Here is a 26,329-nt window from a genome sequence, read left to right on the forward strand (position 1 = left end):
CAGTGCATCCTCCTGCCATGGGCAAACAACACAGCCTTTAAAGTGGGAATCCTCCAGGATGCTTGCAGAGCATTCCCAGTGTTTCATAAGCTCTGCCCGGGCAGCTAACCACTTCACCTCATCTCTCCGCCTAATCTGCAGCCCTGCAGACACAGATGGGATTTTACCACCTCCCAATTAACAACCATGCAGAGGCTTCCTTAGTGGCGGAGAGAAGGTCTGCATTAACACTCATGTCCTTGGTTGGCTTTGACATCTGTTTCTGGCTATGGTCAGAGATGTCTAATAATAGTCTTGGTAGCCACATCTGAGCTTTCCCAGTGTCCTCTGGGACTTGCTGTGGATTCCTTCCTCTTTGTAGCTGGTCCAGGCCCTTCCTGTTATCTCTAGGATTATATGCTGTCCTTGCTCTGTCTGACCCTGGAGCCTATTGTTGTGGATGTGCCCCAGACTCCAAATTCAAGATCCTGATGCCCACCCCACCTTCTGACTTGCCTGTCCATTCAAGGCCTCTTGCACTCTCTCTGTAGGTCTTGGCGCAAGCCTCTGCTCTGGGAAATGTCCTGGTACCTCCGAAGTCTTTTTCTTAGCATGCAACCCTTTGTCTTAGTGCTTGGTACAAATTTCAGTAGATCATCAGCACATCACACCCCCTGGTTCTTAGGGCGGCTGTTGGGGTAGTCCAAGGAAGAATCAATTCCTAAGGCTCATTTCACTCTTTTGTGGCTTGTTCTCACCTTGAACAGCACATTGGCTCTACCTTAAAGGAACTCAGAGACTAGAGGGGCTCAGGAGAAAAGTGTAAAGTAAGGCTTGCAAAGGAACTTGGGGGCCGAGCGAAGGGCCTGCCTGAAGAAGGCATTTATTCTCGAATTGATCCAGAGCCCCAGTGGAGTAAGTGAGGAAGGCGGCTGAAGGAGGCAGAATTCCAGGAACTCTGTGAGGACTGAAGTTCTACGCCTAAGCTGTAGACAGGAATGGGCCCAATGAGAGGCCAGGGAGCCTGAGGAGTGGGCAGTTAGTGACCGTTGAGCACAGAATGGCGAGCCAGTGTTCTGTGAGAAGGGGCAGGAAGTTTCTGGGTAAGCGGTGCCTCTTTCTGTGGGTGGCTGCGTGGGCTGGTGGTCGCAGAAGTGGCCCGACGTTACTTCTTGTGGCCGACTCCCTATTCTGCAGACTCTGGGGTAGAAGCCATGGCTACCAGGTTTCCAGCTCACCTCTGGCCCCACGTGCAGGCCAATGGTTATGGTTCACAGGAAAGTCAGGTGAGGGAAACAGCCCACTAGCCCTAGCTATGTCCCTCTTCCCAGAACTAACTCATCCTAATAGGAGACAGTGGGCAGAAGACAGCATCCTGCTTAAAGGGCGAAATTACAGGACACCTACGTCACTCATGGTAGGGGATGAAAATCCAAGCTTGTGGCTGTTGCTGTACCACTTGTAGTCTGTGAGAGACCCTGAGCGAGATGCCTAACAGCACAGTAGCTCGGGTGTCCAGTAGGCACTCACTTTATCCCACACACTAGTCCTTGCTGTTTACCACAAGCCTCTGCAGTAGGAGAGAGATAGGGGTGGTGACAGCTTGTCTGAGGGGGCACAGAAGGTTTAGGAGCAGTTTTAGAGAAAAGCCTCCAACACAAGGTGAGTCTCCCAAAGGAAAATGGAAGAGCCTTAACGTTGGCTGAGCATAAGGTAAGAGATAACACTGGGCCCCAGGACTGGAGAGGGAAGCTGCTGGAGATTACAGTGGGAGGGGTGGCAGAAGCTGATGCTGGTGGCCAGGAGGACTTATTTGGTCTTCTAGGACCTCACAGATAATGAGGGGCATAGGACAAAGTATTTATCGCATTGATAGTGGGATGTTTACCTCAAATCTCCATTTGCCTCCGGATCTGATTAAATCTCTCTTTCATCTGTGATGGTTAGTGTGTCAACCTGGCAAGGCCTAGAGTGACCTGGAAGAGTCCAGTTAAAGTTTACCTAGATCTGGTCGGCCTGTGGGCATGTCTGCGGGGCATTGTTTTGATGACTAAATGTGAGAAGACCCAGTCCACTGTGTGTGACGTCATTCCCTAGTTAGGGGTCCTGTCCTGGACTGTGTAAGAGTAGAGGAGCTGGGTGCTAAGCATGTATGTGTTCATTCTCTCTCTGCCTCGGGCCCCTGCCTTGTCTTCCCCATGGAGATGGACTGTCACCTGAGCTAAAGCAAACACTTTCTCTTCTAGGCTGCTTTGTCAGAGTTTTATTACAGCAACAGACATGAAACTAGGAAACAGGTGAAGATGCTCCTCCTGCTTCCAATGTTGATTTTTTAAGTTCTAAAAACTTGCTCACCTTGCACAAGTTTTATGTCAACTTGATACATCTTAGAGCAGAGGGAGCCTCAATTCAGAAATGCCTCCATGAGATTGGGCTGTAGGCAAGCCTATAGGGCATTTTCTTAGTGATTTATGGGGAGGGTCCAACCCACTGTGAGTAGTGTCATCTCTGGGCCGGTGGTTCTGGGTTCTGTAAGAAGGCAGACTGAGCAAGTCATGGAGAGCAAATCAGTCAGCAGCATCCATTCATGGCCTCTGCATCAGCTCCTGCCTCATGGATGCTGCCCTGTTTGAGTTCCTGTCCTGGTATGGAAGTGTAAGCAAATAAACCCTTTTCTCCACAACTTGCTTTGGTCATCACAGCAATGGTAACCCTGAGAAACTCCTTTTGAAGCAAAAGGAACACAGCACATGTTGGCTGTTCTGCTACTTCCTGCTCTGTGGCTTTCCCCTTGCCAGGCATTGTGAGTAGAGTCTTCTCAGGTACCTTGGATAGTCATGCACTCTTATCTAGAAACACACTGTGTGGCTTTCATAGTCGGTTGCTGCTTTTCCTTAATATTGGTTTGTAGGGGTGTTGCTTATCAACAGGCACCAGCACAGTCAGTTACAACAATAATCTATTTAATTAAAACCTCACACTGCACAGAGCTTTCATATTCTATGGGGTGGCTTCTTCAGTCTTCTAGAAATGTCCCAAGGTGCTGGCGCATACGTCAATGACTACACTGTAGTGACAGCTCAGTTTTGCTGTCTGTTTCTGTGGATAGCCCTCTACCTCACCCATCTCTTTTCCCACCCCAGGGAGCACCTTGCCCTGGACTCTACCTACTTGCTGTCTCTTGCCAGAGGCTTGGGGATCTGTTGGGTCTTAACTTCTTGTTAGCAGAGCCATCTCCCACTTACTCACTTGCCACTGAGCCTGGCATGTTGCACACACCACACACCAGGATGGCCTCTAACAAGGGTGGTGACACCTTCCATACCATGATAGGGCTCATGCATTTATTTTTAGTGTGGTGACTATATTTTTCATCATAGCTTTGTTTGTAATTATGACAAGCCTATTTGTGACCAGGCACAGCACTCCATGATGTGATAATTAGGCATTCATTTAGGAAATAATGTAGCTGCCCACTGGAGAGTGGTTCAAAATAGTCATGCATGCAAATGAAACATTGTATGTGGAGTTCAGATGCGCAGCACGTGGTAGTCTACAACAGATCGGACATAGTTTGCTGGGGGTGTGGACAGTGATGCTTTAAGTAAGTCTGAAGACGGCAAAGAGGGGGGAGACTCTGGGCCAAAGGGGGTTCTGAATAGGGAATGATCCATGACAGTCATGCTTTTGTTTCCGAATGAGGGAATTTATTAAGTGTAAAGTGAAAAAAGAACATCGAAGAAGGAGACAGAAACAACAGGCAGATGACAAAACATCATCCAATTAGGGTGCTTATGACAGCTAGGCAAAACGTCATCCAATCAGCCAGCTTATGACATCCAGCCAAGATGACTAAAGTCATGAGGGAGGTCCTGATTGGGAATTTCTAGGTGGCAGTAGGATGGTCTTCCATCTTCTGCTTCATACTGCAGGCGTTTGTATACTTCAGGGTAAACATGGTGACCTTAGTCGGAAATGCTGTACCTTCCAGCTGTTCTCCAGAGTGCAGTGCTTTGTAATACCCTCCATGGTTTGCTTGGCCCCCCACTTGCCTGTTCCAGGACCAGGGCACCTGTTCCAGGACAGGGTGTCTTAGAGGACACTGGATATAAACAAGCTCAAGTCTGAGACAAGAGGGCGGGGGCTCCTCATCCCCAGAAGCTGCTTCACCAAGTACAAATGTGTGACGATCCACCAACAGAGTTGATAGTATGATGGTGCAGGTGCTGTGTGGACCAAGGCACAGAGAGATGTAACAAGAAGGGATCTGACAGGTGTGAAGAGTGAAAATGGCCCACGAAGGCTTGAGCCTAGAGCTGGCGGGAGAGTTGTGAGCCAGGGCAGTGGCGGTTTCTAGTGGTCAGACATTCATTGAAGATTTAGAGATGTGACTCTCTGAGTCATGTGCTCTGGTGGGAACGGTGGCTCAGTGATACATGGCGGACTCCACAAAGCAAATGGGAGAAGAGGATTCAAAGGGAGGGGTCTAAGGACAGGCTCAAAGCCTCATGGGCTCGTCCGTCCGTTCCTCAGTGTGAGTGACCAGGGAGAGAGGTGAGAGGAGAAGGAATCAAATTATAGGGACTTGATGTGAATTCCCTCCTCTAAAGTGGTCCTAGCACCCTCTCCGATAGTTAGAGATAACCTGGAAGCTGACAGTTTCTGGGGAGGGCACACATAGGAAGAAAGTGAGGCTGCAGGATAGGCCATCCCATGAAGTCCCAGCACAGGTACCAGCATCCAAGCTTAAGCTGTGAGACTGGGTGTGGGAGTCACAAACATTTAACAATTAAAGGTTTCTGAACTTGTGACTACCAGAAACTAATTTTTTAAAAACTGAAATGTGTGTGGCCCTTAAGGGGTTTATGGTGTCATGTGACTTTACTGTAGCCATGGTTCTGTACACACAATGTGTGTGCTTTGCACTTGCACGATGTGTGCTGTCATTTTATGCAGGTTCAACCAACGCAACCTGAGATACCTGAGCTCAGGTTCATGACTATTGTCTTGTGAATTGCAATGGGTTTTTTTTGTTTGTTTGTTTCTGTATGTACAATTGTTTTTGCTATCATGTGAATAGATGCATAATGGCTTAATTATAGAAAACAAAGATTTTCAATATTTTCTCCCACTAGTCCTCAGCATGTAAATATCAAATTAGCTTGTCTTTATATTTATTAGCCTAACAAGTACATGCATCTCATTAGTGTACAAATTTGCTATTGTCATTATAATTATGAAGTTATGTGTGTGTGTTGAACTGGTTTTTTGTATTTTTTGTTTTTGTTTTTTGAGACAGTGTTTCTCTGTACTGCTTTGGAGCCTGTCCTAGAACTAGCTCTTGTATGTAGACCAGGCTGGTCTTGAACTCACAGAGACCCACCTGCCTCTGCCTCCAGAGTGCTGGGAAAAGGCGTACACCACCAACGCCCAGCTTGAACTGTTATTTTAAAGATTTACTTATTTTAACTTTATGCATTTGAGTGTTTTGCCTGTATTTATTTTGGTTGTGAGCCTAACCTTTACCGGCTCAGCTACCCCTCCAGCCCATTTTGCCTATATTATATAGGTGTGCCATACACATGCAGTAACCATGGAGGGCTAGAAGAGGTGTCTGGTCCTCTGGAAGTGGAGTCGGATAATTGTTAGCCACCTAGCAGGTGCTAGGAACTGAACCCAAGTTCTTCACAAGAACTGTCAGTGCTCTTAATCACTGAGCCATCTTTTCAGCCCCCAAAGAACTGTGTTGATAATTTTTCTGAGTTATTATACTCTGTGTGTGTGTGTGTGTTCATATTTACATGTGTGGAGGTCAGATGACCACCTCAGATGCTAATGGATTCAGGAAGTCTGCCTCCTTTGAGACAGTCTCTCAGTGACTTGGAATTAACCAATCAGGCTCAATTTCCTTGGCCAGTTAAGCCCTAGGGTCCCTCCTATCTCCACCATTCCGAGATTACAGCATCATGTTGACATACCCTGCTTTTTTTTTTTTTTTTTTTTTTTTTAAGGTGAATGCCAGGCAAGCTGGTCAGTCCCTGTCAGAGTCATCTCCCTGGTCCCTGCTTTAGGCATTTCTGAGAGCTCACATTTCCTGGAATCAGTGCTTTTCTTAGTCAACATCCAGTATAAGAATCTCAGTACGATACTTGGTGAACACCGATTGCCCACATTCTGTAAAGAAAAGTGGGAGTGGGCCTTCCCTGTCTTGACATTTTCTGCTCCTTGGGTGCCACTTTCTGGATAATGGCTTCTGTGATTTGGAAAGGCACTGTCCAGAGCTCCAGTCTCACAGGGGGGTGGGGACCTGTCCATCTGCCTCAAGCCATTCCCAGGTGTATCTATCTCTCTAGGCATTCCCTTTAGTCCTCATGCACCACCCTCTTCTAAACTCCGTCAGATGCTAATGTCACAACCCCACTGATGACATCACAATCCCAACATCCACCAGTGGCCCTGGAGCCTTAGCAGAGAGTGGTCATGAAGGAAAGCTGGTGAAGGGAAGACAATAAGAGGGGTGGCGGGGGAGGGAGGATGGGGAGCAGAGAGCATGAACAGGGAGGCTTGGGGAGCCAGTCATGCCTACCCTAATCACAACCACAGAGGTTTGCGCTAGCAGACTGATATCTACAGGGCAGTGAGAAAAAAGAACAGTCCACCACTGGGCTACTAAAGAGCTCGCAAGAAGAAACCTTCGAGTGAAGTTGATGGAAGACAAATGGGGTCCTCACAGCCTATTCTCCAGGGGTGGGAGGACAAACTTTCTTCAGGCAACTAAGGTACAAGGTGCCAGGAAGGGTGGAGGTGATGAGGCTTTAGTGGTTCTTTTTATTTATTTATTTATTTATTTATTTATTTATTTATTTAGTGTGTGGTGATACATGTATGTTGCATGTGTGTGTGGTGGTATACAAGCACTTTCGTGCAAGGGTATAGGTGCCTCTGTACTGGAACAGAGGTCAGATGGGGGCTGCTGGGTGTCTTTATCACCCTCCAACTCATCCCTGTGAGACAGGGTCTCACTGAATCTGGAGCTAGGTTGGCAGAGAACCCCGTCCCTAATCTGCCCACACTAGAGTTGGGGATATAGATATTGGTGCAGACATGCTTGACTTTTTACATGGGTCCTGAGGATTTGAACCCATGTTCTCTTGCTTGCATATAAAGCACTTTGATGCACACAGTCATCTCCCTAGGTGCTCAGTAGCTCTTTGGATGTCATCATCTCTCCCACTGGGTTCTTCTCACCCCCCCCCCCCCACAACTTCTTAAACACGAACTCAAGAAGATAACTGGTACAAGAATTTGAGGAAACTAGAACTCTGCATTGACACCTTTGGAGTCTCACATTTCATCCTCCATTAATTAGTTTCCTCTGGACTTTCAACAAAGATCTCCCTTCCTTCCTTCCTTCCTTTCTTCCTTCTCTATGCTTGTATAGTTCAGAACCCAAAGGCGTGTCTGCAGCATCTACTTAGAGGACCTTAGGTCACAGAGGTTCCACCCTGGGAAGATGTTGATTTACTTAGTAGAGTTAGTTGTTATTGGACAGAGTTGTTGTAAAACAAGGATAACCCATGTCTGCGTACCCATATTTCTTTCTGATCGTTTGCCATGTTGTGACCCAGCCAAGAAGGCCATTGATGGATGCTAATTTGCTGATCTTTTCTTGCTTCCAGTCTCCTAAACTGTGACCCATATGAATCCTTTATCAAGTACTAGGCTTAGGTATTCTGCTTCAACAACAGCAAAGAGGATCTATGTCTTGTTGCAAAACATAACTTTTGAGGGAATATATACCACATATATATTCAAAACACACACACACAAAAGACAAGTTAATGTTCTGCTTGTGCAGAAGTTGAATTTCAAAGTGAACCATTTCAAAGACAATAACGAGAATGACGTGTGTTTGTGTGTGTGTGTGTGTGTGTGTGTATTAGTGCATGCCTGCATATGTGTGTGTATGTTACATACAGGAGCCAACCCCAATCTCATGGGCCTCTCTGATCAATATTTAAGCATGTACCTGGAAGGAAAACTACACACTATGATCCCCATAGGCTTATATGCCTGAATGTCTGGCTTCCATTGGTGGACTGTTTGTGAAGGATTAGGAGGTGTGGTCTTGTTGAAGGCCGTTGTGGGTGGGCTTTAAGGTTTCAAAAGCCCATGGCAGGCCGAGTCTCACTCTTTCTGTCCACGTGGTGGGTCAGATAGATGCGATGTAAGTCTCTGTCCTGCTCCAGTGCCACGCCCGCCCGCCTGCTGCCATGCTCCCAAGATCATGGCCTCACCCCAACTACATGCTCCTTTTATAAGCTTGCCTTGGTGTCTTGGGCAGCGATGGAACAGCGACTAAGACAGACAGACAGACACTCATGAAGGACAGCAGGAGAGTGCTTGTGACTTTCAGCCCCTGCACTTCATCCTTACAGCCTTCAGGCCACTGCCTCACCTTCTCCATCAAAACTCACCGGCCTTCTTCCAGTTCCTCAGTCACTCAGTCACTTAGAGTCATCTAGGCAGGTTCTCTGGGGTCCCCTCCCATTCCCAGAACTTGGCAAAGCTGCCTTTTTTTTTTTTTTTTTTTTTTTTTTTTAACTCTCTAGAGTATTATTCCCAAGCAAAATAGCAAGTGGTCAATGGCTTTCTCCTGCCTTGCTCTGTTTCCAGGGAGCACTGAAGCCTGGCAGCTGCTCAGAGGAGTCTGGCTTTAATAAATCTCTCTCCCCCCCCCCTCTCTCTCTCACACACACACACATTCACTCACACATACCAAGTTGGCCTATACATCACAAATCAGGGTTCTCCTCCCCCACTGTAACTGAGCTATTGTGTCACTCTGTAGCCTCATTTTCTTTCCAATGAGTTGAAGGGCACAGCCTGTGTGATGCTCCTTAGGAACACATGTAAGCACTCCACGTTCCACTTTTTCCAAAAATAAGGATACAAGAGGACATGGGTGATCTCATTTTAAAGGTTTGATGAAATTGAAGTTTAGGTGTCAATTGGCCAAAGTCACACAGCTGATAAGAGAGAGGCAGGGCAGGGACGTAAGGCTAGCTTCTTTGATTTTTAAATGTGTTGTTCTGTCCTATACGGTACTCAACAATTCTACATGGGCAAAAGACATTGTGTGGGGGGGTTCAGAAATCAAAAGAAGGTAGCCTAAATCCTGAGCTCTAGATCCCCTCCCCCAAATGTGGAAGACAAGGCAAGGAGATGCCTAATGTTGACTTCTGGCTTCTGCTCTCAGGTTCCTGTGCGCGCGTGCGCACACACACACACACACACACACACACACACACACACCCTCTCAAAGGGGTATGGAAAAAATTTTCAAACAGTTGCCATAAACATCCCATGAAAAACAGGCAATCTCCTTCCCTTAATGCACCAGGATAAAGGCCAGAACCCTGAGTCAATACCACCATTCACAGCTCCATTCACAAAAGAATATGGGTGGAGAAGGTGGCCTGAGGCTGAGAAAGCGTCCCCAGGCTGAGAAGCAGAGGATAACGTCTGCCTAGTGTTTTTGACTCTTCTTTCAGATGTATTGTATGTTATTTTTTTATGACATTAAGTCTGTGCTTTATGTAAACCTCATGACACATTTCTATGTACAAAGGAGTATGTTTAAGTCCAGGAAGCTACCTTAAGTCTCCTACACCGCCACTAGACTTTCTTCTGCCAAGCAAACTTACACAGCTCATGGGTCATTTGTTAAGCCTGTCGATCCTTACTTGTGGGTCCTGCACACAGCAGACCCTGTGGGGATGGGAAAAGAGCAAGAAGTCTCTCTCCCCACCCACCCCAGGTTATAGGCTGACCTTGACAGGAGTCTGGACAGCAAGCTGGCTGGCTTATGCAGGCAACTTTGGACCTCTCATCGCTTGCTGGCAAACTCCATCCCTTCAGTTTCCTTGTTGCTTCTTTAGAGATGGGGCATGATTCTGTCCCTGGGCTCTGTAGATTTTTATCTTAAGTGGTGCAAAGGTTGTTCCACTGAACTACCTCTCAGTAGCTGAACTATTATTCCTATTCCGGGAGTGGCTGGGATGTCTTAATACCACAGACAGGTTGCACAGTGACTTGCTTTTATCTGGAATCCAGCTTTCTCATTGAGGCCAGACACTGGAGGCTCCCTGACTGACAGATACCCAGGCTGTGGCTCAGGTTCCCCAACTTGCTGGCTGGCTCTGAGGAAGGGACTGAATGGCCTCATTAGTGCTTTCTGGACAGGTTGCCTTTGCAGATGTAGAGCCGCTCAGGCTTTATGTATGCATGCATTTGTTAGAATGAGCTTCTTTTCTGGTGTGTTTAATAGACTGTTAAGTTGTTCCAGGTTAAGGAAGAAACCCATAAACTGGGTGGTTTAGCAACAGAAATTCATTTCTCATCATTCCGGAGGCTAGAAGTCCAAGATAAGGGAGCCAGCGCTCAATGGAGGCCCGGACATGGGGGTCAGGACACAAGCAGAGTTTAGCAGGTAGCTTTCCGCTCTTGTAGAGATCAGTGTTTGATTCCCAGCACTCACACAGGATGGCTCAGAACTCCAGCTCCAATGGATCTAATGACCTTGGGAACTTACATATATGTGCTATACCATACATACACATATGTACACACTTTTAAAAAATAGACATGCACAAGCTCAGAGGGGAAGAGGTGCCCTAAACAGGACCTAAGGGCTCCCCAAGGGAAGGAGAGTTTGGAGCTAACAATGCTGGAATTTGCATTGCAGAGTGTGGACAGGAAGGTCCCAGAGAGGTCCAGCAGAGGGGTTCCCTTGCTTTTCGACTGAGCCTCAGTCTGCATGTGGTTGGTTGAAGCCACCCACAAAAGGGGCTTCTACAGCTGGAACAGTCTCCAGAGATGACCCAGGCCTGGGATAATCTGGGTTGTCAGTGATTTCACACTAGGTCTGCAGATTCTTTGATGATCTTTTCTTTCAACGTGAGGAGTCTGGTCCTATGTCCCATCCCCTGAATGGCTGGATTTCCTCACTCACTTAGTTCTCAGAAACAGAGTGTAATGACAGGGAGAGTGGTGGGGGGTGATTTCAGCAATTATGTCATAAAAGTATTCTGGCTTCCACTGTGCCCTCCCTTGGACCCACTGCTCTGGGGGAAGCAGAGGCTATGTCACTCAAGCCGTCCTGTGGGGAAAGTCTCTGTGGAAGGGAATCTGAGTCCTTCACCAACAGACAGGAAACAAGCTCTTTTGGAAGCAGGTCCCAACTCCAGTAACCATGACACTGACCCTCCCAGAGGTTACATTTTCATTTCCCATAGTGATGTTTTGTTTTTTTTTGTTTTTGTTTTTTTTATGATCTAATAAAGCTTGGCTGAAGATCAGAAAAGCAAAGCAGCCAGCCCCTAGAGTCCTCACCGCTACCAATGCTCAGACTGAAGGGACGATCCTGTCCTCAGACTGCACTGCTCTCCACCAAACCTCAGGCTGCCTAGACTGCTCCTGTCTCCTCCCTCTTTACATTCCTCTCTAGAGCTGGGATTAAAGGTGTGTTTTCCCAAGTGCTGGTATCAAAGGCATGAGCTCTGTTTCTTTTTTAGACTGCTTCACTCTCATGTAGCCCAGTGTGGTTTTGAACTCACAGAGATCTATCTGCCTCTGCCTCCCCGAATACTGGGATTAAAGGTGTGGGCACCATTGCCTGTCCTCCATGGCTCGCTAGTGGCTTAGGTGTGTGTGTGGCTAACTAGTGGCTAGCTCTGCCTTCTGATCTTCAGGCAAGCTTTATTTGTTATATCATAAACAAAATATCACCATATTTCCACTTTTGTCTAAAATTAAAAAAAGATTATAGGTCATAAACAAAATACCACCACAATTTCCAAAGATTGCCCTGTGGGGCTGCTCCTCAGAGATGTGATGCCCATTGGCTAACTCTGCTGGTGTTGAGATAGCATCAGAGAACCTTCTAGGGTGGGAGGATCCCCTTCAAAGAGGATCCCTGGACAGAAGATCAGGAAGGAAGTCCCATAGCACTAGTGACAGATGGATCCTAGCAGGAGGGCTGTGCCAGATCTGCAGGAGCCAGGCTTGAAGTCATGCCTCAGAAGGATTCATCTAATCTCAAGTGTCTTACCTGCATCTCAGAGCAAAGCCGGCTAAAGCTTAAAGGAATGTAACAGAACCTGGCCACCAACAAGGCAAAATGTACCAGCAAAAACACGGGGTGTTTGAACAACCAGGAGCATTATTACTGCAATCTGGAGAGAAATCATGCAGGAATTGCATCAGCTGTGAGGCAGAAGTAACTGAAAGGAAAAAGAAATTTTAGGGGCTAGAGAGATGGCTCAGGTGTTAAGAGCACTTGCTACTCTGGAAGAGACCCAGGTTCAGTTCCCAGCACCCACATACATGGTGGCTCATAACCATCTGTAACTCCAACTCCAGGGGATCTGATACCCTCTTCTGGTCTCTGTAGGCACCAGGCATGCACATAGTACATGTACATACATTCAGGAAAACACTTACACACATTTTTTTTAAAAAGAATAATTATCTTAGCCAGGTGTGGTAGCACAGGCCTTTAATCCCAGCACTCAGGAGGCAGAGGCAGGCAGATCTCTAGGAGTTCAAGGCCAGCCTGGTCTACAGATCGAGTTCTGGGGCAGCCAGGTATACACAGAGAAACCCTGTCTCAACAAATAAATCTTAGCATGATTGTCTACTCTTCTGCCACCTCTGACAGTCCTTTGTCTGCTTATGTGGTTTGAGTATCAAACAGGCTCCCTAGATTCATGTGTTTGAAAACTAGTGAAATGTGAATGTGTTGGAGTCCGATGAATGTTCTTTAGAGAAACAGAATCCATGAAACTTAGGCAGTTTTGTGCAGATGAGAGAGTTATGTGGGAACTGGCTTATGAGGTGCCAGATGCTGAATAGTCTCCAATCTGAAAGAGAGGACCAGGAAGGCCAGTGGGACCATTCAGTTTTTGGGTAAGGGAAGGGAAACCTGAAGTGCAGATGTCCAAAGGCAGTAGAATGAGAGATGGAGAGGGGAAGAGGGAGAGACAATGCATCCTGCTTTCCTTTGCCTTTGTGTGTATACTGGCTAGTTCATGTCAACATGACACAAGCTAGACTCATTAGAGAGGAGGGAACCCCAATTGAGAAAGTGCCTCCATAAGACTGGGCTGTAGGCAAGCATTTTCTTAATTAGTGACTGATGGAGGAGGGCTTAGCCCATTGTGGGTGAGGCCATACCTGAGATAGTGGTCCTGGGTTCTATAAGAAAGCAACCTTAACAAGCCATGGCAAGCAAGCCAGTAAGCAGCACCCCTCCATGGCCTCTGCATCAGCTCCTGCCTCCAGGTTCCTGTCTTGACTTCCTGCAGTGATGGACTTTGATGTGGGAGAGTGAGCCAAATAAACCCTTCTCCCCACCACCCTCTCCAGGTTGCTTTGGTCACGGTGTTTCATCACAGCAACAGTCACAGACCTTCAGCTGAGAGATGGTGGCTGCCCACATTGATGGAACATCTTTCTCATTCAGCCACGGATTAGGTTGCCATTCTCTCTCAGAAACACCCTCCAGGGATGCACCCAGAAAGAAGAGAGAAAAAAGCCAAAGAAAGGAGGGCTTTCCCAGCTATTGCCATGGTTTTGAAGTTAGAAGCCACCAATGGGAACTCAGTAAAGTCCCAGGGCTGTCCTCCCAAGAGGGAGATGATTCCCACTGTCCCATGGCTGTGTCTTGATACACAGTCTGGTCACAGGACAGAAGCCATGGAGACATCAGTCCTGGGCCTTGCAGGCCTGGGCCCCAGAGTTCTGCCCGAGCTATGCCACCAACTTGCTTGGTGACTCTGGGGAATGTGAGGGTGGGTCTGGCCTTGTAACATCCCATGGGTATCAAGGAGAGAAGATAATTTTCTTAATAGACTCCCACCTGGCTGGTACCATGCCACCTTGCCAAGAGTGTTGCTGTCTGCTGAGATGTCCTGACCTGCTGTAAGTGACAGTTTGGCAACATGTAGACATTGTCTTTTAAATATTTGTCATTCATCCATCAGCAGTATGTCTTTATGGATGCTGAGTGAGGGCTAAGGCTGGTCCAGTGACAAGAGTTTACTTGACATCCATGTCCATATACAGTCACTCACCTGATTGCACCAACATGCTGAGTCAGGCTGGTCACTCACGATGAATAGCCAAGGAAGCTGAGGTTCAGCCACACCTGTCCCATGGCTTGGCTGGGCTTGCAACTCAGGCCCACAAGATTTTTGGCCCTGGACATTACATATCCACTCAGATTGCCTATTGCTTTCTAGAGGTTGTAGACGAAGGTCATTGCCTCGAGGGAGAAAGCAATGTGCTTTTGGGCTTCAGATGGAAGATCAGTGGCTTCTGTGAGCTGGCTGGGGTCAGCATGCCAGCGTGTGGGAGGATCACAGATACAGTGTGTCACTGAGTTTGCCTCTTCTCATCTTGGGCCAAAACAAGGGCAAGAGACTCATGCCGGCAGGTCTAACCTGAAAAAGGAGACATGAAACTCCTTTGACCTGGGGGCACTCAGGGAAAGATCTAGGGTCAGATAGCACTCTGGAGAAGCATATACCATGACTTCTCATTTCTGCCAAGTGCCATGTGATGGCTAACTGGTCCTGTGAGTTCACCCATACTTTCCTCATTAAGGTCTGGGTCAGCCAGCGTTATCTACCCCATAGGACTTGTTGAAGAAGAAACCATGTAGAACTGGGTCTGGTTTGTAAATAGTAAATGCTAGTCGTAGCTGTCAGCTTTATCGCTATTGGCTGCCTCTCTATCACTCTCTATACAGGGCACCTCTTCTGCTTTTAAACTTTTGCCTTTTGAAAGACTAGCTTATATTTGTTGTACATAGCGGTGGGTTTCACGGAGCTCCTTTCTTACAAGTGTGTCAGATACTCTGACCATCATCACCCCCAACTTTGAACTCTTAAAGGGTTCTCTGTGTCTCCACCCTGGTTGCTCTTCCTTTGGGCAGCTGGTTTCCTAGCCGGGAAATGTGAGACTTGAGACACATTGCTCGTTTGACTGCTGCCTGACTAGGTCATGGGTAACTCGGGACTGACTGGGGACGGAGACCGATTTGTTTGTTCCTAGGACCAGAAGCAAGTAGAGCAGTCAGTAGCTTCCCAGAGTGGCAGCCACTGTCCCCAAGCCATGGAACTCATTCCTCCAGTCTATGCCGATGCTGACTGCTGTCAGTCTTCCTGAGTTCCTTGGTAGCTCTGCTCCTGTGTTGTCTCTGACCGTCTGCTCTAGCCTGGCTCATTACAATTCTTTCCCAGGTGACTACAGTGGAAAGGGTAGCATGACCCCTGTCTTGCTTTCTCTCAGGGAGAAAGACATCTTACAGAGTAGCTATGACTGTTGATGACCACCTGAGGCCAGCCAACCACAGCCTCTGTCAGATCTGGTACGCCTCAGGGTCTTCACAGATGTTCTTGGCTCCTCCATCTGGCCTGGATTTGCCTAGATGGGTGCCCACTCAGGATCCTCTTGCTTGGAGACTAGGCTTCCTTGCAAGCCCTTCATTAGTGGACAATCCTTGGGTCCATGGCAGCACTGAATATGTGACTACTACTTGAGACTGTGTGCCCACTGAGGACATATAACCCCTGTGCAACCTGGGTGCCTACCACACAGGCCACTGTGCTGACAGGGAGTGAGTAAATGAGAGGCCATGGCTGCTGCTCTCCCAGGCGGGAGTAGGGAGTTGGGCCACAGTGTGGGTGTACCCCCACATGGGTTGGCTCTGAGGCTGTGTGTGTTGGCTGCCGTATTGTGTACCTGGGTCCCTGGGGAGCCTGAGTGTTGTTCTCTTCCTGACGTGTTGGGGGATGGACTGGAGTAGCACAGGCTCTAAGATGCCCACTTGCCACCAACTAGCAGTTTCCCCTCTGTGTCTTCGGCGTCCTTCTGGAGCATCACCCTAATATAGATGGCCCTGGTGACCTCCGAAAGTCTTCTGTCCCTGCTGCTGTTGTCCCTGCCCTTTGCCACTCCTGGATTAACTTCCTCCTCCTCTGCCTTTGGAACCAGAACCATTTACATCTATCTCCTACCCAGAAAGCCTCCCAAGCCAGCCTTAGTGCCACGGGCTGCATTCTGTCTCAGCTGGCTGTCCCCACTGCTCTGTCTTCTGTCCTCTCACCTGCTCGTGCAGTGGCACCGGGAGGCAGCAGTCCCTTTGCTTCAGAGGACCCTAGTAAGGGAATCCCTATGATGGAGATGGATTTGTTGGGGTCCTAGCACCCTGACAAGCGAGGCTGTGCTACCCATCTTCGACAGGACAATTAGACAGTTAATGGGGGGGGGGAAGCAGAAAGGGGATGTGTTCAGTGTGGCCCCAATGAGGAGTCAAGAGGTCCCATGTGGAACCTCTTCCTGGGAGACAGGCACCCTCCCTAGCCGACACCAGGCTTCAGCCTGGGGAGTCCTAATGTCATCTCAAAGAGAGGGCCAGCACTGTCCCTTTTTGGGTACCTTATGGCTGGGGACCCTCCATTAAGGGCTAGCCTTAGACTCTGAAGAGCCTCCCATTCCCAGAAGCCCTAGGTGTTTGTACTCTGGGACAGCACCCAGTGCCCCTGGGATCCTTTCTGCTGGGATTTTGCAGAGCTGACCTCTGGATAGAGAGGTCAGGTGGTAGTCTGCCTATGGTGGGTGGGCTCGCCCTTCTGCCCACACCTGCCGGGGGACCCCTGGCTCACAGCTGTTAGCACTGGAGCAGTCTGTCAGGAAAACAGAGCCCAAAGACTTAACAGTTACTGTTGCTGCTGCTGGAGAGGGAGGAGGTGGATTTTCAACAAGAAAGTGGAGTGTTTCATATTCCCATCTTCAGGGCAGTTCATGATGCCTGTTCCCTCTGAGGGACCAGGGAGCTGCAACCATGGGTTGGAGCAGCCACCAGGTCCTTATGGAATTCCTTCTTCTCAGAGTACTAGATTTTAGAATTGAAAGCATCAGGAACCTAATAGGTTTTTTTCCCAATCTCAAAATGGACCAGTTTCGCTAGCACCTCTACCCACTTCCTGGATTGTGAAACTGAGTCTGGAATCTAGGATGTTGTGTTGCTCAGCCCACATTTGGCTTCTTCCTCCTCTAGCCAGACTCATCAGGTTATTTCCCCTCTTCCGACTTGGGCTGTACACAGCAGGTGCAGGGATTGGCTCAGGGGATCACCTCAGCTCCTGGGCTGGGGCTGAGTCACCCAGACTGCCAGCAAGGAGGCTGACAACACTGTCTGGGGCCCCAGAAAGGGGGCTCCAGACACATCCAGGCTAGAGCACCCGGGCTTCAGAGAACCCAGTTTTCTGTATAGTGACCCTTGGGGAATGTTTCTGAAAAAAGCGATCATTGTGTGTGAACTAAGCTGTAGGCAAAACTGGACCTAGCTTGCTGTGAAGCCCCTTAGCCAGGCCTTTGCTAATTAGAGCTGTATGAGGGTGTGTGTGTGTGTGTGTGTGTGTGTGTGTGTGTGTGTGTGTGTATACATGTGTTTGTGTATGCACCAATCCCCGTGTTCATTTGTGGGGTAGAATCTTCCCTTCTTTAGAGTTAAATAATGAAAAAAAATTTTTTTTCCTTTAAAGACTTCAGGTAAACTACAGGATGTAGGGTTTGCTTTCTGGAAAGCCTGAAGGGTATGGGAGGGGGCAGGATGCCTTCATTCTGGGATCCAGAGCTCCAGGAATTCGTGGGCAGCAGAGACAACCCTGTGGTTGACTGAGAGTTGCCCCAAGCGCAGCAGGAGTGCTCCCACACCTGGCTCCATGCAAAGCTGCCCGGCCTGTGCTGATCACCCTGCCTCCCTGTCAGGCCATGCTGCATGCAGATGCCTCCCAAGCTTCTGGATGGAGCCAGCCCAGCCAGGCTCAGTTCCCCTGCAGGTCTGCCTGGACCTCACAAGTGATTTGGGCTGGGACTGGGGGGCACAGTGTGGCTGGTAGGTTTCCATAACCCCTGAGTTCTGTCTCCAACCGCCCCTCCCCCAGTGACCCAGTGTCGGGGTGTGCATCTTTGATCTCAACATTCTGGAAACTGAAGGAGACTTCAAGGTCATCCTTAGAAAAGTAGAATTTGAGACCTGTCTGGGATACACAAGACCCCCTCCCCCACAGAAAGCCGGTTTTCCCCAAGGTAGAGTGACTCTTGCCACCGTATCCCCCCCCCCCCCCCCCCCCCCGGTCTCCTGGAATGCTGTAGGCTGGCATCCACTCCTGTCATACAGTTCCTTCAGATATATGTTCTCTAGCAAGCCCTCTTGGAGCCCTTGCTGGACTCCAAAGGCAATGGCTTTTTGGAGGGTGCTTGTATATGTGTATCTTGCCATTATTAGCTGGGGATATAGCTCAGTTGGTAGAGTGCTTGCCTAGTTCTCATGAAGCCCTGGTCTCCATCCCCCACTGGCATAGGCATACTGGAGGTAGGGTTTCCTGTAATCTCAACACGTGGGAGGTGACAGGCAGATCAGAAGTTCAGGGTCATCCTGGGCTACATAGAAGGGTGGAGGCTAGCCTGGGACACAGGAATCCCTATCTCCAAAACAAAGCAAGACATAATTTATTGTCCTTTGGGGTCTCAGTGACGCTTGAGAGTGACTTGACCTGACTGGGCTCATTCCACCACCAGACTTGGCAGTACTCATTGTTGCTTATTCTTTGTTTGTTTTTGCTCTCACAGGGTAGTGAAGCCAGGATGGAGGTAGTGTGTGGGGTGCTAAGAGTAGGGGTTGATGGCTGGCCTGTGGCAGGCCAGGGGAGAACTAAGTATAAACAGCAGTAAGGTCAAAAAGGGGTCAGGCTGTTGGAATAGAAGACTTTGGTTGTGGGGAGGAGATTCAGGGTCCCTATTCCAGGCCAGGTCAAGGCAGTGACTGTGACTGGAGGGGTGAGGTGGGAGGGGGGAGGTGGACGTAAATATGAAGGAGAGGTCAGTGGACCCTGAAAACATCCCAGCTGCACGCTGCTCCGAGTCCCCCTGGAGCCACCCCGGAGACCCCGCCCCCGTCCATGCCCCGCCCCTCACAGTGCGCTAAATTGACAGCAGCTTCAGGCCTGGTGTTTGCATACAAAGGCTAGACAGGCGTGCACGTCTTCTTGGTGAGTAGTGGTGGGCACCTGGCTCCCAGCTCACGCCCCAAAGCCGGTTCTTGGGTTGTGGGGACCCGCAAGGAGGCCATGTGGGCCGCGCGCTGTATCCCCGGGGCCTGCCTTCCCGTGGAGCGCCCAAGCTTTCAGGGACCCCATGGGGCCGGGACCGGGATGAGACTCATCCCAAGGGGCTTAGGATTCACGCTTTGCAGCCCATGGTACTGGGGTCAGGCTGGGAGGTTGACCCGGGTGCCCAAGGCAACACCTCTGCAGGGTGGCAGCGAGCTGGGAGCCCAGATTCTCGAGTTAGCCCCCCCTCCCCCGCAGGCCTCCATGCTGCTGCTTTGCGGTGTGGTGTGGTGGGCTCTGGGCCTGCAGCTCCACCAGCCTGGGCCAGGGAAAGTTTTACATGGGGGAAGGTCAGGGGAACATAGAGTGAGAAGCAGCGCTTTGGAAGTCATCTTAGATAACGGGGTTAGAGTCAGGGTGGCTGGCTGGTAATTCATGTGGCCAGTAGTTGCTGCAGATACCCACCCTCCTTGGCAGGAAACAGGGACAAAAGCCGAAAGCTGTGGGCAGGACTGGTCTGGCGACTGGGGCACACAGGGGCTTCCCATAGGATAGTGAAGTTGTGGGGAAGATGAGCCTGTAACGGTTCTTAGAGGAGTGGATGGCGACCCAGGAGGATTGAGACATGTATAGTCCATCCCTTGTTTCATACTTTGTGTTTTCTGAATGAAAGCAGGTTAGGAATGCATAATAATCAAGGACTAGCAAGAACTCCAATAAGGGAACTCTTCGGTGTCCCCAGGAAGGCTGACCAATCCCAGTGTGTTGGTTCCCCTTGTTGACAAGGCTTCCTGTTTGCTGACACTGCCGGCCTCTGCTGTCACGGGTTTAGCACCCATATGTGGGTGTGTGTTTTGGCTCTTATCCCTGCTTATACAGGGCCTAGTGGTTGGGTTGGGAAGCCTAGGTCCTGTGTTTGGTGCTGTCATGGTGGCTATGACACCTCCCATGTGACTTCCACTCTCTTTAGGAGGCAGTTGCCAAAGTTCTTATGATGCTTGTCCCTTTGTAGAGGGGGTGGCAGTGAAAGGGACAGCATGCCTGGGATAACTTGGGCTTTAGATGAAGGAGATGGGATCCTTGCTTGCTGTCCCAAATGGGGAGGTATCTGCTGGTGGGACTGAGCCAGACCTTCTGCTTATCTATCTGTTGTGCTCAGGGCTTCAGGCTAGAGAAGAGGGAAAGGTCAGGAGATGGCAAGACAGCTGACCACAGATAGCTGGAAATCCATGGGACCACAGACGTCACTTCTGAGCCTGATTATCAGTTTCAGATCTAGAGTGAGTGGGGGAAAAAAACAAAAGCAAAACCATACTTCATTTAACCTGATGCCCAAATTAATTGAGAGGCCTCAGAGCAACTTCAGACTGTTAACTTTAAGCTCAGGGTACCACTGAGAACCCTTTGTAGAGCCGGGCTAATCCTGGCTAGCTGATGCTAGCTTCTGATCCATAATTGTCTCTTGGGTTCAGGTCTGAAAGGGACCAATAATGATACTAGTTGATTTTAGCCAGTATGTAGATGGGGATGTTTATGGGGACAGGTACATTGTTCTAGGATGGCTGGTGTGGGGTTGTTGTCTTGTGCACTAATAGCCCTGGCCTTTGGAGCCTTTTGAAAAGCAAGTGATGCAGGCTGGTGGATGCTCTGCTGTACTCAAATGTCCTCATGTGAACCCAGAGCTCTTGTAGCTTGTACTGCCCCTGAACATGCTCTGTAGCCCAGGCTGAGCTTGACCTGGGTTGCCCAGGCTGATCTGGAACTCAGGATCATCTTGCCTCAGCCTCCTTAATGGATGCTGGAACCAGAGGCGTGGGCTGTCACACCCTGCCTGAAAGTGTTTTCTTATGGAACATGAGTATACCCTTCTAATCCCCCAGTGCTCATCTGATCCAGTGATGTCTCCTGGTATAAACTGAGTAAATTTAAATACTCAAAAAGTATTCTGCTGCAAGAGACTTAGACCATTATTATTATTGTTGTTATTATTATTATTATTATTTTGGAGCTGTGTGTCACCGTTGGGTCAGCAGTCCCCAGTTTTTGCCTGGAGTGTAGACTATGGAGAGAAACATTTATAGGTCATGGGTGCTGTTTAAATCACCCACCTTACAGGTTCAGAATGGAGCTGCAGTTTTCTTGGACAGGCAAGGGATATGTGACCATTACTGACTGCTGCAGGGGGGAGGTGCAGAGATGTACAGAGGTCCCAAGAGCAGAGTATTTTTGACCAAGATGTGCAACTGGCTAGAGAGCTGTCGCAAGTGTGTGAGAAGACACTGGCACTTCCAAGGAGAGCAAAGTTCCTGTGCCCTACAAGGGAGCTAACTGTTAAGGGCCGAGGTTCTGAGTCCCCATCCAGGCAGTGACGCAGAGCACAAGGGCCACATTGTGTCTTCTATGTGCCCCTCTCCTGCTGGCTAGGCCCTGGGTGCTTCTTGGCAGGGACATGAGGACACTAATTACCTGGGGTTATAATAATACCCCCTTGTTGCCAGAGTTCTGCCCTAAGAAGTTGAAGTGTCACCTAGTCGACCTTCCAGCCAGGGCAGGGACCATGTCCTAGTTGTCCCTGTCACTTGCACTTGGACAACCTTATCAGAAGCAGTAGTGTATGTGTGTGCGCACGTGTGTGTGTGTGTGTGTGTGTGTGCGCGCGCACGCGTGTGTGTTCCTGCATGACACTGCATGAGTGTGGAGGTCAGAGGATGACCTCATGGAGTCTCTTCTCTGCCCCTACCCCATGAGCTCCAGGGATTGAACTCAGGTTCTTAGGCTTACCATCTCACCAGCCCTTCACATCCCTTTTCTGCTGAGTAGTTTTCATTGGCATGGAGACCCTGAGACGGAGTGCACCTGAGTTTTCAGATTGGACATTAAAAACTGATGTGAAAGAGATACTTGTGGACAGAAGAGTCAAGGTCCCGTTCCCCCCCCCCCCCCGTGAGTATGGGTGCTTATAGAGCTTGCAACTCCTTTCCACTCATACTGTTTCATATATAATATGGGTGGTCTATAATTTATTAATCCAGGTTCTTGTCAATCTCAAAGTGACTTCTGCTCTTCCCCCATCGCAGTCAGGTCTTCTGTTACTGTCCGTCACAAAGATGGTGTTGTTTCTCGAGGCTGGTGGTGAGATGCCTCAGCAGGTAAAGGTGCCTGCTGCCAGATAGCATGACTGGGGTTTGATTTCTGGAACCCACATTCGTGGAAAGAAAGAACAAACTTTCACTCATTCATGGAAAGAAAGAAGGGACTCTCACTAGTGGTCCTCTAAAGTCCACATATGTGCTGTGGCATGTGCATGCACACGCCTGTGTGAACACACATGCTAAAAACATGATCTTTATCTGTAGACTCAATTCTTGCTGTGGAATTGCTGGGATTTGCTAACATGTGCCAAGTGGATAGTTCTTCCTGGGAGTTTGTATTGTTAATGACCAGAGCATTCAGTGTATGGTCTGTGATCCTACTCTCACTATTGGGTATTTATAGAATGTTTTGATTTGTGGCCTTAAAAATTAATCATTTTATGTATGCATGTACAGGTACATGTGTGTCCATGTGGGAGTGTCTGTGTGTATACAGGTAGGTAGGTATGTGTGTGTACATGTGTGTATGTTTGTAGATGTGTTTGCAGATGTGTGTGTGTGTGCAGAGGTGTGTGTGTGTGTGAAGGTAGGTATTTCTGTGTGCAAAGTGTGTATGTGTACAGAGGTGTGTGTGTACAGAGGTGTGTGTTGTGTGTGTGTGTAGGTATGTACAGAGGTGTGTGTGTATGTTTACAGGTGTGTGTGTAAGTATGTGTATGTGCATGTGTAGCTGGGTATGTCTTGTGTGCCTGTGTGTGTGTGTTTGCAGATGAGTCTGTGCAGGTGAGTATGTATATGTGTATATGTGCATGCGTGAGGGCCAGACATGGACCTTCCTTAGGTCCACCTTGTCTTTGAACTAGATCTCTAACTAGTTCAGTCGGATTGACTGTCCAAATGAGTCCCAGGGATTTCACCGTCTCCTCCCCAGTGCTCCCCACTCCTCCCCAGTGGCTCGAATGTGCCTGGCTTTTTTGTGGATGCTGGGATTAAACTCCAGTCCTCAGGCTTTTGAGACTCATACCTTGTGGACCTTGCCACCCGCCCCCCACTGTGCCATCTCCCAACTGCGCCACCTCTGTTTTGATTTGCTTGTCTGTGTGAATCTGGGTTGATGAACACCTTGTACATAATTGTCCAGATATCCTCTGTTGTCTTGTGAGTGCCTTGTGTTATTGCAACAAGTTTTTAGTTGAGTTGACCCGAGGCCAACCTCAAATGGCAGAGGAATTGCATTAATAAAATTGTGGGGTTAGGCGAGCTATGGCAAGGCTTTTGAATTTTGGCAGATTTAAAAAAAAAAAAAAAAAAAAGAGGAGGAAGAAAAAAAAGGATATTTCTTGGCAGTTTATGAAGCCTGGTAGTGGGTTCTGTCAATTTTGGACTAGATGTAGACTTTTCTAATGTCATAACTAGATGGGGAGTCATGAGACTTGTGGCACTTGTCAATGATGTCCCTAGGTCATGTCTGGGATGGTCTGAGGCTGGGGAGGTGGCTGTGTCAGGATTGATGTGGGAGTGTGTGTGGCCTCCATTTGCAGGTTGGGGACCTTGAAATGGGGTTCCCTTCCCCCACATAAGCATCATATCTGTCTATCTAGGAAGCTCTTACTTGGAGATAGCTTTTCAGAGAACTGAGTGTGGGTTCAGAATGCCAACCCAGAAGCCAGCTACATCTAAGGGGGGGAAAAGTGTGTATTTTATGATTCCAGAGTTCTATAGAGTCCTGGTTTGCTGTAGAGCAGTGATTCTCAACCTGTGGGTCATGACCCCTTTAGGTGGTCAAACAGTCCTATCAGAGGGGTCGTAATAGCAGATATCCTGCATTTAAGATATTAACATTATTATTTATATCAGCTGCAAAATTACAGTTATGAAGCAGCAACAAAAATAATCTTATAGTTGGGGGTCACCACAACATGAGAACTGTCTTAAAGGGTCTTAGCATTAGGAGAGTTGGGAGCCACTGCTTTAGAAAATTCCAGGCTGGTCAGAGGATCCTCTGAGAACTAACTGCTCAAGTTCTTCTCCGAAATACGCTTGAGCCAGGCACTGCAGAGTCCTGTCTCCAGCGTGCTCAACCTGCCAGGTGCAATATCTTGCCAAGTTTCAGGATGCAAGGCAGCAGACTGGAAAGCAGTCTGGTGGCCATTGTCTTCCAGCAGGTCCACCCGGGACATCAGAGCTCCTGCTTTGTTCTCTGTGTTTCCTCTGATCTCCCCTCATCCTGGAGCTTTCCAGATGCTTTCTTCTTCAAGCCAAACCTCTCCCTTTCTGCCTCCTCACGTGCTTTCAAGGAAGCTGCAAGACAAGTAATAGGATTATGGCCCTTGGCCCCCTGGGAGGCACCTCTGCCCTGGCTGGGTTGTTCTGGCTGCTTATCTTCAGGCTAATCGAATTAGCGGCGTCTCCCTCTAGTTTTTCAATGGTGGTGCAGCTGAAGGAAGTGAGATTTGGGACTTTACGTCTAGTGCTTTGATCATGTAGAACTTTTAAAGAAATGTTTGCGCAGGGCTTATTGGAAAGAGAACCTTGTATGGGGGGGGGTGTGGCAGAGAAAGAGCTCTGTCCACCCACCTTGCCTGATTTCAGCCCGACAGGTACCTGAGAGGACCTGGCTTAAACTGGCTTGTTAAAGGCCACTGTTGGTCATACGTACCTCCTGGAGGGAGCTGTCCCCTGCAGCTCAAGTCTTTCACTTACATCTTTGAGGCAGGGGGTCCCATGTAGTCCAGACTGGCCCCAAACCTAGGCTGACTTTGAAGTTCTGATTTTCCTGCCTTTACCTTGGTGGGGATTGAACCCAGGGCTTTGTGCCTGCCAGACAAATGGTGCACCAACTGTACTGCATCTCCAGTTCTTAAGTCATTTTGAAGTGTGCAGCCACTACTGCAGTCCCCCGGAACAGAAACCCTTCAACCAGAGGTCGCTCACTGCACATTTCTGTTCCCTCCCAGCTCCCGTAGCTGCCATCCTACTAGAGTCACCTCAGTGTCTTCTGAAGATAGCCCTTCCACCACCCTCACTGCCCTCCTGGCTTATCCTGCCTGTGTTGTGGCAATTTGCAGAATCCTCTCCCCTCCTTTTCTTGCACGTGTGTACATATGTGTGTGTCCATGTATGTAGGGGCCAAGTGTGGATGTTGGGTGTCATCCTCTCCCCACATTGAGGAGTGAGGTCAGAGTCTCTTGATGAACCCAGGGCTCACTGATTGGGCAAGTGTAGCTAGCCATCTTGCCTTGGGGATCCCCTTCCCTACCTCCTAAGTGCTTTTCAAGGAATCGCTGTGCTGGTTTTCTGGTAGCTGCACCATTTCCCCTTCCCACCAACAGTGCACAGACCCTCAGTTCCCTCACCTTCTTGACAGTACGCCTATATTCTTGTTAGTGGTAGTCAGCTTCATGTGTTTGTGTTACTATCATTATAAAAGCTCAGTGCCGGTTGTCTAGGCAGCCCCTGGGTCTAATTCCAAGCAGGCTGTTGTCTAGTGGGGCTTATGAACAGTGTCCTGGTGCCCACACAGAGACCTTTTTAACACCCGCACAGGTTTCTAGCAGACAGCGGCTTATGGCCATTTGCAGTAAGAGAGCACACCAGCCACACTCTTTGCTCACACAGTGGACGGTTACCCAGGGAGGGAGTCCTTAGGGTGTGCGCAGGGGAACTCCGCCTAAGACTTTCCATTTCTAGGTTTTTCCTATTAAAAAGAGCCTACTGTAGCAACAAAGCAATCGGACTTCTTCCAGCTTGGACTCTTCTGGTGTGTGCCTGGGAGGCTGCTCTCTTGAGGTCAAAGGGCAGAGTAGCCACAGGTTTCTGTGATGAAGGGTGCCTCTCTGGGATGCTGAAGCCTGAGTGGGAAAATGCCCTTATCTGCCCTTATCTCTGACCTGTTAGAACTCAAATGGGCCTTGCAGGCATCCGGGACCCTGTGCTCAATGCTTTGAATCTGGGAAGCTGGGATGCTGAGATTAGTTAACTGCCTCCCAACTTTGAGAAACTTCTTCTTTCCTACACAGTGTAAACTGAAGTCTCCCTCCACCCACAAGAGACATACCCAATATTAAAGATCCTAGA

General features: G+C 48.8%; 1 protein-coding gene across 11 annotated transcripts in view; it reads left to right on the top strand.

Moving 5' to 3' along the window:
* Lpin1 (lipin 1) overlaps positions 1–26,329 on the top strand; it is a 73,054-nt gene that overhangs the window by 114 nt on the left and 46,611 nt on the right. For 6 of the 11 annotated variants that reach the window (XM_051181629.1, XM_051181633.1, XM_051181630.1 and 3 more), the window contains exon 1: positions 21,977–22,081. The exons of 3 other annotated variants lie outside the window; for them this stretch is intronic. In XM_051181629.1, coding sequence (XP_051037586.1) covers positions 21,992–22,081 — 90 coding nt within the window. In that variant the 5' untranslated portion in view covers positions 21,977–21,991. Of the gene's footprint in view, positions 1–19,081; positions 19,101–19,265; positions 19,310–21,976; positions 22,082–26,329 lie in introns of those variants that run through there. 2 more of the 11 variants (XM_051181636.1, XM_051181635.1) reach the window with 2 other exon arrangements.

Source organism: Phodopus roborovskii, unplaced genomic scaffold, assembly GCF_943737965.1.
Source record: "Phodopus roborovskii unplaced genomic scaffold, PHOROB, whole genome shotgun sequence".
In the NCBI taxonomy this organism is placed as follows: Eukaryota; Metazoa; Chordata; class Mammalia; order Rodentia; family Cricetidae; genus Phodopus; species Phodopus roborovskii.